This window comes from Cardiocondyla obscurior, linkage group LG03 (assembly GCF_019399895.1).
Source record: "Cardiocondyla obscurior isolate alpha-2009 linkage group LG03, Cobs3.1, whole genome shotgun sequence".
NCBI classification, from domain to species: Eukaryota; Metazoa; Arthropoda; class Insecta; order Hymenoptera; family Formicidae; genus Cardiocondyla; species Cardiocondyla obscurior.
Genome location: NC_091866.1, coordinates 303,760 through 324,402, shown reverse-complemented (window position 1 = coordinate 324,402; position 20,643 = coordinate 303,760). Strand labels below are relative to the sequence as shown.

At 42.3% G+C, this 20,643-nt stretch overlaps 2 protein-coding genes and 1 long non-coding RNA gene across 3 annotated transcripts in view; 2 read left to right on the top strand and 1 right to left on the bottom strand.

The window, feature by feature from the left end:
* LOC139113856 (prolyl 4-hydroxylase subunit alpha-2-like) overlaps positions 1–20,643 on the bottom strand; it is a 79,837-nt gene that overhangs the window by 6,202 nt on the left and 52,992 nt on the right. The window contains exon 2 of the mRNA XM_070675299.1: positions 14,039–14,235. Coding sequence (XP_070531400.1) covers positions 14,039–14,223 — 185 coding nt within the window. The 5' untranslated portion in view covers positions 14,224–14,235. The remainder of the gene's footprint in view (positions 1–14,038; positions 14,236–20,643) is intronic.
* LOC139113849 (probable helicase with zinc finger domain) lies at positions 1,770–6,401 on the top strand. The gene is made up of 6 exons (XM_070675277.1): positions 1,770–2,315; positions 2,800–3,464; positions 3,717–4,409; positions 4,491–5,006; positions 5,323–5,600; positions 5,683–6,401. Exons 1-6 carry the CDS (start codon positions 2,090–2,092, stop codon positions 6,038–6,040), a joined length of 2,736 nt encoding a protein of 911 aa, XP_070531378.1. The 5' UTR covers positions 1,770–2,089; the 3' UTR covers positions 6,041–6,401.
* LOC139113880 (uncharacterized) lies at positions 12,388–13,116 on the top strand. The gene is made up of 2 exons (XR_011547774.1): positions 12,388–12,478; positions 12,599–13,116. It is a non-coding gene; the product is annotated as an uncharacterized lncRNA (long non-coding RNA).

Below are 20,643 nucleotides of genomic sequence, written 5' to 3'. Positions count from 1 at the left end.
GCTCGCTCTCGGCGCTAATTGAAACGAAAGAGACGATGCGTCTCGCGCGTTGATAAACTCCCGGGACATCGTAAATCGATCTTGCGATTTCATCATTTAGTTGCACAGGAAAGTCTGCGCGATGCACATCGCCTGTGGAAAGAGAAAAAATATACACGTATTTTTCGAATTTTATATATCAAACGAACGGGGACTGCGATCGTTACACGCGATAGGATTAGCTCCCTCTGGAATTGAACGGGTTATCCCGGCGATTTATCTCAAGCGTACGTCAAACGGTGTACCCCTCCTGGTGTGACGGTGCGGGAGAAATGCCCATTACAGGGAGAATGCTTACGGCTAAATGACACGCCTCGATATGGCTTTATTAAAAACGAAGCGTCGCGTGAGAGACGGGCACAGGCGCTGGTTTACTCTTTCTCTCCTCTTTCTTCCTTCTCTTCCGCTCATTCTCTTGATAACGATACAGTTCTTTGTATCACAGCGTCGAGCCAATAGCGAAAGCCGTCTCGTTAGCGCGATTTTTCACCCCGTTCCTCCGGGCTGTCGTGTCAGCGCGTTCTCGCAGCGGCCACGCGTCGCTGACGACAGATTTTAATTAACGATACGCGCAGCATGCCGGCCCGCGCTTCGAAGGGGATGATCGGTGCCGGTTGTCGGCGCCTTCGTTGTGGTTTTCGCGCTCATCCCTCACTTCCAGGCAGCGCGGTTGACGTCGCACCCGTACCCTGCACAGGTCAGGAGTGCCGTACAGGCGATCCACTTTCATTTCTTTGATCTTGACGTGAGATTATTTTACCGGGAGCTGCAGCTGAGCTTTCACCACCTTGTGGCGTGGAGCGTTAATTTCTCCGAGTTCACAGGCAGGGAAAAAAACTCCGGAAGATGCTTTCCGGACAAAGAAAAAGTCCTGAATAAAAGAAAAAAAGAAAAGAAAAAGAGATCGCTCTGGAATTCATTTCTGGATTTTATGTGTTGAGTTACCATTGCCCAGTGTTCCATTTTAGAATTGATGTCGGTCCCCAGCTCCTGTTCTTCACGTTCGCGTGAGCTGCGTCATAATGGCGCTCATTAAATTGCTTGATAATTAAAGCGCTCAATGCGCTCTTTTTCATTCTGCTGTCTCGTAGTCCGGCCCCCGCTAAATCCATCATTCGCAAAGTGGTCGGCAGTCGGAAGGGCTTTCAAACTCTCCCGTACCCATGCGACGATCGGTGGATTCTGTCGCTCTTATACCTCGCCGCCCTCTTTTACAGCATTTTATCCACGGAAAATTCTCGCGGGAAGATAATGCCGATCGTCATTTAGTCACTCTGTTGGCGCAGAGGATTTAGATGAAAATTTACTGTTATGTAAAAGCTCTTTCCTGCAAACGTAACTTCAAGTGACAAAGCGAAGTAGAAAAGAGAGAAGAAAGAAAGAAAATACCTTTGGCGTCAGTTGCAATATCTCGGGGAAATTATTCATAAACTCGTACAATTTTAATATTTTCGTGGAGAACCGACTCACCGATTATTTTCTCAGTCCCTCGAGAGCGACTCTAATTTTTTTCTTTATTTTTTTTTTCAGCGAGAGTGGGACGATGCGTTGCACACAACCGGCACAATATGGTGTCACAGATTACTAAAACTATCGAAGTATAAGAACGGTTTTTCAATCAACCTGACTGTTCAAGTAAATTCCTGCTGTACCGCGACTCGAATGGAGGTAATGAGCATCTCTACATTACCCGGCGTAACAAAGAAATCAATTTGACCGTGCGAGCCGCGCATGCGTTCCTGGCAGCGGAGGCGGCCTGGGTTGATGAGGTTGGTTGGCCTGGCTCGCGCTGAACAGGACACCGAGAACACGACCGTCGGTGGCGCCGTTAGTCGAAGTAACATCTCGCTGCACGAATGGTTGGTGACAATGACGCGACCGACGTGCCGGTTTTCGTTTGTGTAATGTGAGAATCCGAGGCGTCTGTGCACGAAAAGGAAGAGAGAGTAAGAGATCACGGCCGCGCAATGGCCCATGACGAACGGCCGCTGACGATTCTGTGACACGAGTTCCTTGGCGCGTCGACCACAGGACGTTCATCGACTCTATCATGGCGACCATAGAACACGAGTCAGGTGTGAGCAACGGTGGGGCACCGTATCTGACAGATTTCCCAGAGCGGGTGCGATGCGGCTGGTTCAAATCGAACGATCCGGACAAAAGTGTGACGTGCGAGCCACTGCCCCACGCGCATATTTATCTATGCGGCGGTGCTAACTGTCGGATCGTTGGTAACAGAGGCAACTACGAGTGGAGTTTTACAATCTTCACAACAGGTAAGTGAAACGAGCTCCTTGGCTCAGCCTCCTCGTTACTTGATGATAAAAAAAAGGGCGTCAAGCTGTATGTAAGATTCTCCGTTAGTGCCAGCTCGGTGTTCAGTCAGTAAATTATGATTGTTGTCGATGAAACTTTACGATGGAACACTGCATTATTTTACTGATACTGGCAGATATGTAAGATATATTTTGAATTTCAGCTACTGAATAACATGTAATGTTATAAATGTTGAGGGACCTTTAAAGATCCATTTCTTAATTAGTTATAATGAGATCAATGTATTATTTTTTTTTTTTTTTTTTTTTTTTTTACCATTGCATTCTTTTTGTTTTAATACATATAAAATTCGCGTAATACGTAGTAGCAAGAAAATTGTATTTACTTTAGAGAGCACTTACATACATTAATTAATACGTTAAAGCAATCACTTAAACTATTTCGATTTATCTATTTTATCCCTATCAATCCTCAATCCTGAAGGCAATGAGGAGTTACAGAATCTGGCCTTGGTATCTGACGATCATCGAGCAAATTTCTTTCTAAAGTCAGTACAAGATGAGAGTGGGAAAGAAATAGGTGTAACAAATGGCCAGGAATGGTACAGTTCTCACTCTAGGGAAAGCTCTCAAGAAATTAAGAAGCAATACCTAGTGAAAGTCAGTTTCACCGCCAAAAAGCACAGCACGTATCGACAAGATCTCGTTTTTGGCTTCCTAAATCGTCCGGCGTATCTCCAGAGAATTTGTGCAGATTATTTAAACGTCAAAGACTACGAGCGAATACAGAAGGCAACAAATTATCAGCAATCCCAGATACCACAGAGATGGAAGCATGCATTCGAGTTCTACTCGCCCTTTGTTTTGGAGACAAACCCACGGGAAATTAAACTATCGCGTATTTATCCATATCCGGATAGAGGAAACTTTGTCCTCACACAAAACACGTTATCGGATAATCGACTGACACCACACAACTACAGAGGACGCATGCACGAGATGATCACTCTTGAGGAAATCGCCAGGCACGAACAAATTTCTAGATACAATCAAGTGTCCTGGTTGCGTCTCATGACGCATTACATGCTATTCAACAGCGACGCCTCCACCACTGCTAAATACTCGCCGATGGGTGAACTCTTTGCTCAGGTGCGAATTTTTTTACCTTCCAAAATTTATTTATTTACGCTTTTTTTTTTTACTCGCTTTACTCGTTACACTAAACTCACGCGCATTGTTTCAAGTACGGTTTACCTCGATCTTTTTGCAATAAATTATTTAATTTTCTGCAAATCTTGTATAATCTTTTTTTGTTCTTAAATAAAATCGAATAACGATCTGTCATTTATCTCGTTTTACGTTTTATGTTTTATCAACGCGTGATATTTATTGTCACCATAGATTCCACTGAATCGGGAAATCGTGGAGGATACGCAGAGTGGCAGACTTTTGCAGCGCAGCTGTAATAGCGTTCTACTTAAAATGTGGCATTCAAAAACGAAGTTTCAAGTCTTCGAGGCTCACATCGAAGACAAGAGCTCGAACTCGATATATATCAGATTAAGCAAAGAATGCGTGTATATTTGGAATTTAAAGGCGCACAATGAATTCGAGGTTGAAGTACAATTTGTGCTGAGTCGTTTGAATTTTTGTGAATGGCACCTAGCGGTGGATAGTCTCGAGGATATGGATTTAGTGTTCCTGATAGACGAGCATTGTAAGACCGACAACGAAATTATAGGCGATTTTCTGCAGGTCGACGCTGGTAATCTTAGTATTCTCTCTAGTCTACTTCTGGACTCGCCACTGAATCAGGAGCAAAAGCAAGCAGTAACCGCGATAACATTGTCGATTAAAACTCCTTCACCACCAGTCCTTCTACTGGGACCATTCGGCACGGGGAAGACATTTACTATAGCGCATATGTTATATATGCTCGTACAAAATACAAACAACCGGATACTTTTATGTACGCATAGCAATAGTGCCGCCGATCTTTACATCAAGGAGTTTTTCCACATGTGGTACAATCGAGACAAACACTTGAGACTTAAACCCATTAGGATATATTACAAATTGCGTGCTATGAACACGGTAGGTGAAACACATTGCCTAGATTCTTGAGCATTGCAGAAGAATTATGTCAATGGAAGTTTAGTTATTTTCGCGATTTAGGTGCATCCGACGGTGCAGCAATACTGTCTGATGGACGAACGTCATCGTTTCCGTGATCCAGTGGCGACGGATTTTCAAGACTGTGGTTTAATAGTGACCACACTAGCAACATCCAGCTGTCTGATGAGTCTTAAACTATCGCTGACTCACATAATCGTTGATGAAGCGGCCCAGGCTATGGAATGCGAGGCGCTGATAGCCCTCACTTTGGCGAATCGGGAGACTCGCCTGCTCCTGGCAGGTGATCAGATGCAACTCGCACCAGAAATCTACAGTGTGCTAGCGAATGAGCGAGGTTTAGGCGTTAGCCTTTTGGAGAGAATGTACGCATATTATCCGCCGAAACATCCGTGTCGGATACACTTGTGTCAAAACTATCGCGCACATGAGGATATAATCAAGTACACGTCCGAGACTTTCTACGACGGGATGGTTAAACCTGCTAATATACAACTGCTGAGACACCCTGTTATGAAACCGTTGATATTTTATGCTGTTGACGGCAGAGAAGAACAGGTACACGAATTTCTTACGAGAGTACGAATATAGCATTGAAAAGCTTGGTGCAATTTATTTACGTATTTTTTGCACGATTTCAGATTATTCTCTCGTTTTACTGTATGTATTTATTTATAAATTATTAAATTAATGTGCATATGTGGAAAGTAAAAAATTTTATGTATTATTTTTAACTCGGTAACTTTTTCAATTAGTTTTTTTTGTTGTAAGAGACACGACAATATAGATAACTTTTTTTTTTTTTTTTTTGCATCAAACTCTTCAATCAAACTTGAAAATAAAAGGAACATTCAGATCGATTTCTGATTGTTAGGCTGCGTGTTCCACGGGATATCACCATGCTACGGAGGCGGAAGAGGTAGCGAAACGTGTCCTGGAATTGAGGTCTGCATGGCCGACGCAACAATGGGGCCCATACAACGAAAGCTCCATTGGAGTCTTGTCGTATTATCCTGAACAAGTACAACGATTGCGAATCGAATTGCGCAGGCGTATGCTTTTCGACGTGTCCGTTGAGAGGGTATTAAACGTCCAAGGCAAACAATTCACCGCAGTTTTCATCAGCACAGTTCGAACAAGAATATCTGACAGGTATCGACTTTAATACAGATGACATAAAAAAAACTTTTAAATAATATTTTGACATTGCATTTATTGTTTTTTATTGTTATAGATCGTCTGCCGAGGTAAAAATTAAAGACTACGGTTTTCTCACGGATCCACGTTTATTAAACACTGCATTAACGAGAGCCAAGTGTTTCGTGGCAGTCGTAGGCGATCCGGTGGCTTTGCTCACCATAGGCCGTTGCAAAGATCTCTGGAAAAAATATTTAGAAGCGGCTGATCTCTTTGGAATGAACCGAGAAGAATTGCAGAAGCATCTAAATGAAGTCTCCGAAATCCAAATATCACCTTTGAATCCGCACGCGAGAGAGTTTGTCCCTAGGCCGCCACCTTTGTGCTTTGTTCAATATATTCAAGTACCGATTTGGTATCCGGTAGTTTACCCACCACCACCACAACGCATGTGATGGAAACAAAAAACGTGAAATCCAAGGAATTTTTTAATAACACGTTAACACGTTTCAACAGTCTCGAAATCTTTGTGTTTCGCTGCTATTGCCAGCAGATTTTTCGATCGTATCGATCGCCGTACAACGAGCAATTGGATTGAAACTTTTATTACATTGAACGTGGGTAATTTTACAATTTTTTATTTGTATGATGTGAGTGTTTATACGTGTACATTGTTTATGTAAATGATGTTTATGTATATTGAGATGTATTGGAATCAATTGGATGTAATCACTGACAAGAATACTTGACAGCTGACAGATATGAAAGTATAACCTCTACACTTTTTAATGTACGAATAAATTATCTATTAATAAATTGTTAAGAATATATATGTAAATTATATCTCGAATATATCTTAATTAACGTTCTGTTAAGTTTTTCAATCACTTCTTTGTTTTATCCAAATATATTTAAACATAACTTCATATACATATACACATAACATGTTGACTGTACAGAACGAGAACTTCATGATTAATTTTTAGATTTTTTTTCTTTCTTTCTTTTCGATTTTTGACACATCATTAATTATAAAACGATGTGTATTTCCAAATAAAAGAAAAGAGATATTTATATGTATATTTTATATAATTTTATTCGTACTTAGTAAGAATAAATGTATAATTTCGTAGAACAGACTAAATCTTATTCCCTAATTCTTTTTAAGATTTAGTCTTACTGTAATTTGCGATATGCGTCAAGTGTAAGTACATACGTGAAGATGTATACTGTATTATGGTAATGAGCATCTAATAAGTATCTAAAGTGTCGGGGAAGGGATAATTATCTCGTATTAATAACGTGATGTTACCCTAGGAAGAACAGTATATCAGAACATATAACGGCGACAGGTACCGCGCTGATACGCGACCCGGGGTATTGTCTAACGCCTAAGGCAAAGCACGTAGGCCGTGTGCACACACAAACACGTATGCTACGTGCGTCTTCAATGTCGCAGCATCCACGAATATTCGATACGTAATTCTATGCTGCGACTTGTCTCCCACGCGATTCGATCTGCCGCTGTGAACAGTATCGTCCCACAGAATATCCATATGTTGATGCTAATTGAACGGTGATGGAGAAGATTTCCCGTTCAAGGAATATTGCAGAATACCCAAATTTCGTTGGTATGAAACAATATCTCCTGGCACATCCGATTATGTTACCAGTGATTTCAACAACAATTACAACGATACACTTAGAAATACGAATATGCGCAACAGCAATATGTCGTGGAAAGAATTTGAAAAGACACGCAAATTGGAGGAGGGAAGCAAATCCTATACATTTATACGATATTAATTAAAATTTTGATAATATTAAAACGCGATCCATATCGAGGTGCGAGCTCCAGTACCAAATGATCCAGTCGGAATTTTATCGGACAAAATTATATTGAAAAATCTTAAGCTTGTTGAATATTCTACCTTATCGCAGAAAATATTACAGCAATCCCGGGGGTCAAATTTCACGTGGCGCATACCGCGCAATCGATATCTCGTGCGCGGCGAAAAAGGAGAAATATTACCGGAATTCCGTCAATAATTCCAATCGTGTTTTCTCTAATTACCAGAAAATTAAATACAATTTGCGTGCGCGCGTAAATATGGAAGTTTACGTGCACAAATGCACGTCGTCGGTTTCTTCATCAACTCAACAAATATTTTCGAAAATTGGTTTTAACGTGATCGTGCGGACACAAATAATTCTCTCCACGAATATTGTTTTATTTTTTTGTCTGCGATTTGGAACTCCAAAGAGTAAGAATAATATATACATTCAAGTTTTAAATGCGCCTTTGCGGATTTTACGGTAAAAGATTTGTCCTATCAAGACCAGTCTTGGAACGATAAAAAAAGAAAAGAAAAAAAAGAAGAAAGAGAAACAAAAGAAAGACCCATCGAAAGGAAAGAAAAGAAAAAAAAACGTCGTGCAACGCTGATAGTAATTAATAAAAGGTAACAAAGTATTGGATAAATGAAGATACTCGAAAAGACTCGTATCCGCGTCCGCTTATGCAATCCTCTCGAATCGACGATAAAAACAGATCGATCGCCGGCCGGGACGTTTAATTAGAAGCAAATAGTTACAGGGCGCGGACGCGGCTGTGATAGAACTTTGTTATCTTATCGGAGCCAATTACAACGACGCCCCTCGCTCTCCCGAGGGAGCGCTTGAACAACCACCAGTACTATCGTAATCGCGATTATTAATACCTATAATGGCACGCTTCCGGTGGTTGCATTTCGACCTGGCTCGTTGGTCCTACGAATCTACGGGCTTGAAAATTCAGCTTGCTCGCCGTCCGAGAATTTCCCTTCGTTAAACCTCACCGGCTGCCCTATTTCGCTCCCTTCCTTAATATGCAAATGAGTTGCTGAACCGAGGAGGTGAAACGTATCCTCGCTTTTATTCGCGGCGAAAAGCGTGATGTTTCCTCGATCAAGGAGATGAATGGAGCCCCGACGCGCTTTGCATCGGCCAGCGCGCTCGAACTCGCGTGCGAATAATCGCCAAGCTGGATAAGCTCGTCCGGAGGTACTATTCCTTTGCTACTTCGTAGCAACGCCCGGCGTTTCGTGAGCGAGATAAGATGCTTTTAATATCCGTGAACGACTTGCGGAACTTGCGCAATTATTTCGATAGATAGGGCCGCCGCGTTTCGCGACGATTGCGTGGCATGGGTGCACGAAATGAGTGCCCGAACGGCATCGTTATACGCGTCCCCACGAGTGTTACTTCAAATTAACATTTTGCGAGCGTGCAATTGATTAATTGTGAGTCGCGATAGTGACAAATCGTCGATTGAGATGTGTAAATTTTCCGAGCTTGTTAAAAAAAGAAAAAAAAATAATGCCTTTACGAAATATCTTCCTTTGTTGATTGAGGAAATGTATAACGTGTTAGATATTTTGATTTTAATGTAGGTCGACAAAGGCGGAGGGTGCGCCGCAAATATGAATGTAGTCTACTAAATTATTCAGACGTTTCTCCCCGTCGAATTCGAGGGAACAAAAGGAGCGACACGTACACAGCCACGTGCGGCGAGCGGCGCATAAACGAGAGCACAGAATCGTACGTACCTAATCTCCGTCAGAGTTCGTGTACATACGTGTGTCCATTATATGTTCACTTTCGCAGGACGCTCGCGGGCGAGTCTGTACGCCTTCGAAAACCGCGGGTACGAAACGGCTATCACGTGACTAGATTGCAATCGGGCAACTTCAAACATTCGCATTCAGACGGGAAACGGAACACGCGCCGGGAGAAAAAGAGGCAGAGCTCCTAGCTTGCGCTGAGTGGAATTGAGCCAGGCAGGTAAACATGTTCAAATCGCCAATATATTCTTCGCGAATCCTCTCTCGTTTATCTATTCATTTGATAGTTGAGCGGCTATGATGGACAGTTACGATGGTTGATTCATCGATTAGCTCGGAGAGCTTCGCCAGATTGCAAACCGCTCCGTTCGCATGAGTAATTATTCGGTAGATAATTCGCTGCGCATCTAGCCGCGTGCGATACGATTTCTTGACGTTACGCGTACGCATCCTGGCGGCGCCCGACGACGTAGAACACCGCCGAACAATTTAAAAGCACGTCGGAAAAGGATTCCCGTTCGCGGGCTTTCCCGATCGATGCGGAGATTAACGAGATTCGCGCTAAAGCGAGCCGCGCGGTCCGCGCGGGATTTCGTTGCGTGACTGTTGCGTGATCCGATTGCGATCGACGGGTATTCGAACGGCCGTGGAAATCGGGAAGCACCCGGGGGATGAGTAAAGCCCCGGTACGCGACATGACGAGCGCACGCTCCTCCTCGTCGAGTCGCGTGTCCGTGACAGGATTTTCTCGAGAGCGAGTCATACGCGGCGAGACGGCTCGCGTGTGTTAAATTCCCCGCGCGGGATCGTCCTACATAAATGTTGCTGAAAACTTTTTCGTTGTCCCGCGCGTATTACTCGTTTCGCCGCTTCCCGTTGCGCGGGACAGAAATTCCTAACCTATGCCTCCAGACTCCAGATTAATGGTGCCCGGGCTCAGCGGAACGAGTCAGCACCGGTGGAAAAAAAGCGGAGGAACGTGTGTTCCCGAACAGGCTGGTGGTTTATAATAAAATAAAATCCACGAAACCTCCCAGAATCATAGACGAGAAAATGGGGTAATTATATACGAAATTTTATTAAATCGAAAAATTATGTAAAAGTCATAAGAATAATTTTTAATTATATTATAGTTATTCTCCAAGAAAAAAAAATGGTTATAGGCAATTTTGATAGCTTGTTCTTTACTTTATGTGCCGCAAAGCTTGCCTTTTTAGGTTTCGTTCCGGAACGTCCTCTGCGAGAAGCAGCGACGAAAATTTTACTCGATGCCCATTACGAAACCGTTTCGAAAAACGGTTTCAGAACGGATATCGAGTTAAATTTTTCTCGCAAAGAACGTTTCGGAACGTAGCCTTAATTATAATCGCTAGTTAAGAGATAATTTCAACCTCGCGCTACCTTCGCTTCACCGCGAAATTACGTTACGTAAATGGACTTGATCACTTTGGGATTCAATTTTACGATTATCTCTCCGGTGCAAATGTTACCGATTTTAGTCGAATCGGGATTCGATCTTAATGTATTCACTCTTTTCTTATTTCTTTTCACCCCATTTACTTTCTTATTCGCAAAAGGTGGTCGAAGGCATCGGTATCGAATCAGGCAGCATGCCAAATCGCACCCGCGGGAAGATAAAGAAAAGGAAAAGAACAATCGGACGGAACGGAGCCATTCGCGAAAGAGTCTCCCCATGAAATAGCCCTTCTTCCTTAATCACCTTTCGTTTTAACAGCCGCTTTCGAGAGAAGAGGAATGAGAAAATCGTCGCGCTGGTAAGTGCCTCGGTGATTTACTTTTTCACGTTTGACGTTGTTACATTAAGTATGTATCAATTTTTTCTTATTATTATTTTTTAAATCAACCATCGTTTAATTAATACTACATTGCTGTTGCGCCGATCGCTAGCAAGTATTTTTCTTTTTTTTTCTTTTTTTACAGTAACGTTTTTTCTTTCTTTAAATTTATTGTACATTCGGGCATTAATTACGTGTATATTTATTTCTTTAGATTAATTGCGCAGAGCTCAAGTCATTAATATAATCTACGAATAGCGAATAAAGAAATATATATTTAATATAATGTTCGACGTGTGATATTTCTATTCGCGCGTCGAGCAACGACGCACGCGCGCGCGAGATGGTGCTGAGCGAGCAGTGGGAGTCACGCAGTAGCTTCCTTTCCCTCCCAGGCGGTCGACCGTAGAGGACGAGAGACGAGAGACTCCGAGCGAACTCAAATACAACGAATATAATACGACGAAAGGAATACGTATCCCGCCACGAGTGACTCCTATCAATCCCGCATACACAGAAAACCCTCGCCAATAGTTCGTGTCCTTTGAAAGTAAGTTAGATCCATATTCACGCGCTAATTATGTTCACATATTCGAGCTCGTAATTTTAACTTTCGAACGATATAAAGCCTTCGACGGAGGACCAAGAGAGCCGATCGCGGGTGCCAAAGTTAACAGCGCGAAAGTCCATTTTGCGTTAGACATTCTGTATAAGTCTTTAGATTCTTTAGCGGGACGTATGTTATTTCCACGCACCGAGCGAGCGGTGCGTATGTACGTGACCCCCGCGGTGTTTATGAAGTCGAGTCTGGTATGCATGCGATCGGCCGGCTGGCCAAGAGTAGAGGTCGTGCTTCGATGCTCGGCGCGCACCGAAAAATAACATTCCAAGATATTTACAATCTTTCGAACGATGAGGAATATCGATCGCTGCGAGTCTCCAGCGCGTTCACCGTGTTGTTAGTTGGATCAGTATATGCGTATCGAAAAATAATATACATGCTTTGTTCGCGGGTTGTTAACTGACGAGAATTAACTTTCACAATTGAGAAACAATACGCGTAATGTATCTGTTAAGTGAATACTTTGCACAGTACAGTCGTAACTATTCAGAACGCAGTGCGTATAATATTCGATCTTTTTTTAATCGTTTTTTTAATGTATCAGCTACATCGCGAAGTTATTTGCTTCACGGATACTATTTCATAGCGGTGGACGGGCTCAATATCATGGGAATATTAAAATTGTAATTTTAACTAAATAAAATTTTCTTTTGATTTCAGATGGAGATCCGGGGAAGATGTTAAAGTGCCGTTGTCGTAAATATTAAATATACGAACCGCAGCCGGTTCGTCGGTTTGTACCGGGAGTGCCGATAGTATCGCGCGATCGTAATTTATTTTTCGGATTTTCAGCGAGTGACTAGTGTGACGGAACAACCTGAGAGGAGGAGCAGGCCTCGGATAGGCTTCGTGCATCAGCGAAGCAACCTCAACGTAAGAATCAATTTCCTTTCGCATAAAATTAATAACTTTCCCGTGCATATAATGTTTTTAACTGTGAAAATTACTTGCAGCATATTCACAATTAAATTTGTTCCTTTTTTTTTGTTACAGATCGTAGGAGAATCATCAACTTCGCTGCTGAGAGGAGGAGGAGGCCTCGGAAAGGCATCTTGCTCTGAGCGGAGCAACCCCAGGGTAAAAATCAATTTTCTTTTTTGTAAAATTAATAACTTTCCCGTGCATATAATTTTTTTTAACTATAAAAATGACTTGTGTCTCTACAATTAATAATATCTCTAAAATAATTTTTTTAGTTTATTTATTTAATTGATTTAGTATTTAAAAAATAATTGAAGAAATTGCAAAAAAAAAAGAGATTCAAAGCTTTAAAGAAAATTTTTGTTTTAGATAATTTTTTTTTTAGAAAATAGGAGATAATTATATTATTAAATATTTCTTTGAAAAAATGAATAAAGTCGCGTGTAGAAATTACATATATTTCAAACCAATGATCATTGTTCTATGCACCTTTTTCATTGTGATTTTTCTTTTTCTGTTACAGAATATCATCTTGCCACCTTGTAGCTGAACTCCGCTCGCATCGCATCAAATGTGAGTCGATTTTTTTTTATACAGAGACGACGAATTAACGAGAAAAAAAATATATTATGTAATGTAAATTATAATAATTAATAACTATCGTTAAAATACTCGTACAATTCGTCGTCTACAGTAATATATAAAGTAGTGTAGAAAGTAGTGTAGATTTGAAATGAAAAAACGTATCATGTTTTTTTTTCAACTACTTATAAAGTAGTCGACTTCTCAATTCATATAAAAATATAAAATTCGTTAACTCGTCTGCGTACTGTAATAAATATATTCCCACTATTAAATAAAATTTTAATTTAAATAAAAAAAAAATAACCCAAAGTTTACAAAATAATAAAAATTAGTCTGACATTTATTCTCGCTCGCACGAGGCGAGTAAAACCAGGGAATGAATCAGGATCGCGGAACAGCGGTAACAATCGGGTAACAATGAAATCTCCACATCTCTATTTTAAATAGAGGTATAACAGGTCTCGATAGGAAAAATTATTTCTGTAGAAATAACTCGTTACATGTGGCTGATCAAATATCGGTTTGCCGAATCAATATCCGCGATCGGTGAAATGTTAAAAAGGTGGAATAAATAAAAAGAATCGACTGCGGCATGCATGGTAGGGTATCCCTACCAGCGTCGGCGGCAGCACAAAGAGCTGCAATCTCCCGTATCAGCGATAAAAACGGGAAACGACTTCTAGCGCGGTTACGCAAGACACAGATATATATATATATATATATTGAAAATCTCTCGGGACTCTCTGGAAGTACAGGCACGTACTTTACGGGGAAGTTAAAGAAATCCCTAAGATCAGTGAGGCACCTATCCTAACCGCATACTAGCGCGTCACGTCACGCGTTATGTTATTTTACAATAACGTCCCTGCGATAGTTTAATTAATTTAGATTGAAAGGGAAGAATAGAATTTCGCACAGGCTTCCTACCTTCTCAGAGTAGCCAGTCTCTGCTCTTGCGCTGTTATGTATCCGTTCAGTGTGTCGATCAGTACAGCTTCCGTTTCGAGCAGCTCCTCCATATCCGCCAGGGCGGTGTAGAGTTCTGCCGCGGCATAGCGTGTCGTCGCCGACAGCAAAATCGTTACGACGGCTAACAGAATCGCCTTCCTCATCTCCGATCGATCCTGTTAATTAGAAAGGGATTTATCAATATATTATTTATTTATTACTTAGGCGTGAGTCAATAGCGTTTGCAAATTACTTATAATTATTAATTTTCCTTGAAATTATATATTTGTAAATAAATTCCGTGACGGTAAACGTTCAAGTAATTTATTTCTGCACAGTAATTAATTTTTAAAATATTGTTTTTATAATTGTTAGAATCTCGCGACTATGAAGGGGTCTAGAGTTTTATTTTATCTTATTATTTTTTTAAAATAAACTTTCTATCGATCGTTCCTAAATTTTACTTATCTTTCATGCTCGCAAATTTATTTTCGCTTGATTAAAAATAATAAAAGACTATTTGAGTCTTATTATTTATACATTATTCAAATAATTTACGCTCCAATGTAGCTGCTCATTTCGCTCAAGTTTCACCTCAACTTTGGTGTACCGGGGCCGAATTGCGGTTTGCAAACACACCCTCCGCGCCCATACACATACATCGAGACTCGATCTCATACTCGTGACATCCCATTGTTCCCCGTAAAAGAGCGACGCGCGAGCGCCCGGAGCTGCGTACTTTGGCAAATGCCGAAATTTTCCCAGGAAAAGTAGAACTTTCGTAGCTTTCCACATCGAAAGCCACGGCCGGGAATGACAATGTGTCACCACGAATGTAGTAATCCGCGCGAGCGTGCCTGTTTGTGTTGCGAAAAGTTGCGGCTAGCGTAGGACCGGAGTTTGTCCCGATCGTACAACTTACACCTGTCGGATCGGCGATTTATTCCGTCACGTCGGTGATAGCACATAAACTTTTCTTCCGCCTAGCGGCACCTCGCGCTTTCCCCTACCGTCCTCTTAAGCCACCGTAGCCGACGTTCACCCCCTTTGCATAGCTTTTCTGCCTCCCTCTCGTGGCACTCTGTGGCCGCCGCTCGAGAGCCGCTTCTCGTGGCGAGTGGATTAAGAGAGCGAAGCGTGTCAATACGAGAATAACTCGGCGTTACGATATTCGATGCTCGTGTAAAGCACGAAGAGATTACGCGCTTAGGGGATCGCGGCCACTTTGAAAGCATTCGCAAACACTCTGCTGGAATTAAGCTCTGCAACAGCTTCTTCGATTAAAAAAAGCAAGTTATTAAATGATTTCGAAACGATCTAGTGTCCGACATTCTTTTTTTTTTACAGATAATTTAATAAGTCGCACTAGTAAATCATTCGTTTGAATCAATACTTCTCGATTATAAATTGATACGAGTAATTTCAGAAATTTATTTGTAAAAAAAAGTACCTTTGCCTCATATAACATTTAATGAGATAATGTAATTTATATTATTTAATTAAATATTTTAATACCCGGTGACTAATATGTACAGCTAATCAATTAATAAATTGCAGTCATTATCAACGACTTTAATTAACTAATTAACGAATAAAGCTCCGTAAATATCGTAAGAGTAATACATCGTGCTGTTAAAATGTACAACTTTTGCCCCGCATAATAACTTTGTTCCGCAAGCAGAGGGAGAAGAACGTGGTAGTAAAATGACAGCGATCCTCGTTGTTTTTCCACCGGCAGCTATTTTTTTTCTTTTCTTTTTTTTTTCTCGTCCGGTTTTCCCATTTCTCATGCAACAGTCCTAATTACGTGTGCTGTAAATTAGCTCAGTCCCCCTCTCGACCCTCCCGTTTCATTGCACAGCCGGTAATAGAGCTTAAGCCTTTGAGATGAATTAAATGTGGCCACGCGGCCGCGTGCTACATGTGAATAAAAGGCACGGCACTCCGGTATTAGCATTCCGACGTGGACTGGAAAGCCCTTCGCAGATTTTTTACCCTCGAAAATATCACTTTCTGTAAATACTTTCGCTTACTCGATCCCGCGCCTTTCCGCAGCTTTGCCCCCGCACTTTTGTTAGATCCGCGAGATAACGCTTTTTACGGCGCCGGATTAAAGTACACTCGGAAAGGCGGAGCTTTATTTCCGACATAGCTCTCTCCTCTATCTTTTCGCTATTAAAAATGTAAAAAATCAAGGAAAACGGTCGCGGGGATGTTAAATGATATTACTTTCGCGAAGATTAATAAAATAACATTAGGAAAGGGAGTGCTCTCCTCCGTTTGGAGACAACCCCGGAGTCGGGAAGATTAATCGGGCAGGATAATGGGAATCCTGATTATCGAAAATCGAATAAAGTACTTTCTTGGATATTGCAGTTTTCGCTTACCGCCGCGCGAAGTTAGCTTCGCTAATCTAACTCTATTTTATAGCGCGGCGCAGATAAACCGCATGGGACACGTTAGATGTGTGTCTTTAGCACCATGTGGCTTATACCTGTCATAAAAGATTACACCACTTTACAAATTGCCGTCCAAGTTATCTAATCAGATCGAAGTTTTCCAACCGCTCGCGCACGCGTATATATAAACAAGTAGGAATTTACGAAATTTATTAAATACATATTAGAGTATTTAAAAAAAAAAAAAAGTTTCCGGAAAATATCTACGCGGGTTGTTTGCGTCTTGCAAAGCGAGCGATGCGATATATTAACAACGTAATATCAGTGTTGTATCTTTTTTTTTCCTCTCCTTCTTCTTCTTGTTCTTGGTAACCATTTTCTCGCGGGTCATCGTGACTCCTTTTAGAACTTAAGCCCGGTCTCTCGCACGGTAATTCGCTCCCACGATCAAGCTTTTTCTTTCCGGAAAGCGCTTAATTAATGCCAGTACTTCGGCGAGATTACGGGTGCCCAGCCAAATTTCCGACCGGGAGAGGGATCAGAGAATTCAAACAAAAATTACTTCCTCCGCTCCGCTACTCGGCGCATACCGATCCGCGAGAATTTTGAGCTAATTAGCAATTAACCGGCTCAAATTCGCGCGCGTGCACGCGGTAGAATTTGCCGGACTGTCTGTCGCTTTGTTCGACGGTGGATCGCGCGTTATTCATCGACGACGTGTCTCAATATTAATCAGCGAATGTCCGTGAAACGCGAGACCTGCTTGTAATCGAAACGAGAGACCGGGAGCTCTCGGTGCGCTAGCCGATTCCCGGATGTGGTTTCAACGACGGATTTTCCGATCCTCCCCTAAGCCGAAACCCCTAAGCTCGCGTAATCGAGATATCGCGCTCAATAACCCAGCGATATCGCGCGGCCCTTCGAGTAGACGACGGCGAACGCCACTAATAAGACCGCGACGCGACAAGCCGCAGCGAGAAAAAAAAAAAGAGACCATCGATGATGATAGCGGGGGTGGGTTTTCAAAGCGCGTTGCAGCTTCAAAATGGTAATTTCACGGCCTCGCGAGCATCTCGCCCGCGGCCAATTTCATTCCGGACGGATGATCGCGCCGTCTCGTTCGTACTGTCCCTTTATTTTTCTCTGTCTGCCTTTGTCTATCCGGTCCACGGCGCCATCCGATTCCGTTTCAAACTCGTTATACACCCTGGGCGCGACCTTGCGACTTCCATTCACCCGCATCTTTTCCGAAGGGTCGCTCGCGCCACTGCGAAGGATCGACTTTACCGCGCCCGCCCTTTTGTATCTTTTTTTTTCTCTCTCTCTCTCCCCCTTGCGCCCCAGTGACTCTTTCTCTCCCCTGAAATTATTTCGATGGAGATTGCTTCTCGTTAGTATCGATCGGCGTTTATAGTATATATACGAAACTTTCCGATCGTCATTACCGGAGGCGATCAAGCGTCGTCTTCAGTCAATACTCGACTGCTGCTACAGAGCTACGAATTATTAATTTCTCAGACTATCGGCCGTTAATACGCGAGCGTTTATAGAGAAAATTATTCGGGGAATATATATATATATATATATATATATATATATATATATATATATATATATATACATTATTCGGAAAACATTTCGATGTCGCGCGTTGAAGGAAAATTATTAAAGTGACGTACGAATATTAACAGCGATGGAAACCCACCGCAAGATAAATTGTTTACGAGCAACGGCCGAAACGAAGTTACGTCTATTTAAATTTCTTTCGCAGCTATATCCATCATTTTGTCCCAACTGAAATTAATTTAATACCGCGGCGCTCTTATTATTCCAATCCCGTCAAGATTCTCACGGGAAAGTCCAGAATTCCGACGAGAAATTCTCGTCGGCCAAGTTCATCGATTCTATACCTCATTGAATCTAGTCGGCCACGGTCGGATTGGGCAAATGAGTAGAAAACACTCCGCTTCGAACGAGTCGCAGAGCGGCGGAAAATTTCATAAATCATCGGTCGTCGATCAGCCATCTAAGCCTTTTTCAATTTTGAAAAATTTATTTGAAATTAAAAATCTATCGGCTACCAGTCAAGTCTAAGACGTGTCGAAGTGCTACATCAAAACGAAGCGGACGCTCCGCTCATTTAACGTAAATGAAATATTGGCTTAGCTGCGCATCTCTTCCAATAGTTCAGCTCATTTGTCGGTCTACCGTGAGTAAAGGGGCGCGAACTTTAGCAGAATTAAAGATAAGATTATTTCGCGAGCCACCGAGTTTTTGGACGCCGTTGTGAACGTGCTTCGCTCGAAAATTTCGAAACCCACCGATGCCATCGCGCTCGTAATGCGCCGCGCGGTCACTTACAAGAGCCGCCCTCGTGAGACGGGAGACAAACTTGGCGCGTATTCCCCCGGTAATTAAACTTAAACTTCCCGGGAAGTGATATTGTGTGTATATAGGCTACCGGGAGGTATCCTGGAGTATTTCGTTAGCGAGTTCGAGCTAGGAGAGAGGCTGATTTTCCTGATAAGTAGACAAGCGCGCGAGGCGTATCGTAAGAGACGTCGAATGACTTCTCCAAGTTGCAGCGCGTCGGGCCGCTTCGGCGCTCCCTAAAACGCGAAGCGTAGAGTGTGTCGCTTATATCTCTTCCAAGTGTCATTAATTTTACTTCCACGTATCAACATAGTAGATACTCGAAGCCGCGAGCTTGATATCTCCCTTTCCGCATCTCGGTGGTTGAAATAAATTAATCAGCAGCGCTGCTATTTTTATTATAAGATACTAACGGGGCCAACGGAGCTCGGTTTTTCCATCCTTTAAACTCCGTATTCGTATCGTATCGGTGCCGACATCGCGAGAGATATATTTGCGAAAATAGCGCGGCACAATTGCACGACGTGCCTTTTCCGCATATAGCACGTAGCTGTCGTTCGAATGTAAGCTGGATGTTTACACGAGCTGCGAACTAGCGGGCGATGAATTATTCGTCGCCATCCCTCTGCCCCCGTTTTTCCATTGCGACTGGCTCGAACCTGCCGCCAGAGATTTTCGCGGAAAAAAAATTTTTTTCCACCATCCCTCGTCCACCGATGGCACAAAGTTCGATCGTTTAATATCGGAAAAAGATCCGCGAATCCGGCTCAAACTAATGAAGGCAATCGGGGGAAACGTGTCAGTTCGATATAAATTAATTGAGGGATATCGCACCGTAACGAAATAATCGAATTATTCAGACACAGATAAAAAGAAATTAAATGACGCGGCAAATTAAGCGCAATTAATAAAATCAGTCCTGAAATTAGAATCGCAAATAAAGTATAGCGTAATAAATTGAATATAAAATTAAGAATAAATAATTCATATCTCAATTGATATATGTATGAAAAAGTATCCAATTTATCATGACCGTACGATTACAATTATCCACGTTTTCAATTTATATCAATTATTTATTTTACATCGTTGATTGTAATTATTCGTAATAATTTGTATTATGTCCGAGGGAGATTTAATGCGTTTAAATTCAATTTTGTTCTTCGAGAACGAAAATGAAACAAATGGAACAGAGAAGTGGACGGGTGAGGAGGGGGAGGGGAGAAAGGGGAAGAGAAGGCGAGACAATGCACGATGGACTGCGGTTTCTGTATCGCGTGTGTTTCTTCGTCCACTTCGCGGCAAGCTTTCAACGTCCGTTTCCCCGTAGACGTGTGTGCACAGCCGGGGGTCGGGAAAACGTTTCAGATCAGTTTCCAAGCCGACCCTTTTTTTCCTCCGCTTGTCCCTATCGACATCCACGGGTCCGTCCAACCCGCCGGCAAAATGCGGAACGTCCACTCGGGGACGGGGCTTATCGAACATCGCGTCTAACCGACGTTCTCCATTTTATTTCGCGGCGGAATTTTTTTTTTGGTTTTTTTTTGGGTTTTTTTTTCGTTTCTCGGATTTTTATCGCCCGTCGCACAGCACGCGTGTCGCTTTTCTCACGTGCCTCGCATTTCCACGGCGCCCAAGCTCTTTTTCGTACGTACATATTTTTCTCCGCGTGCCTTCCACGCGTCATAAGCATTAGAAGACGTTCGATAAAGAAGCGGACGCATTAACACCAGAGAGGGTACTTTAACACTTGGAATCAAGTAACATCCCGCGGCAACGCGCAAATGTTCCTCCCTCTCTGCCCTCCTTCTC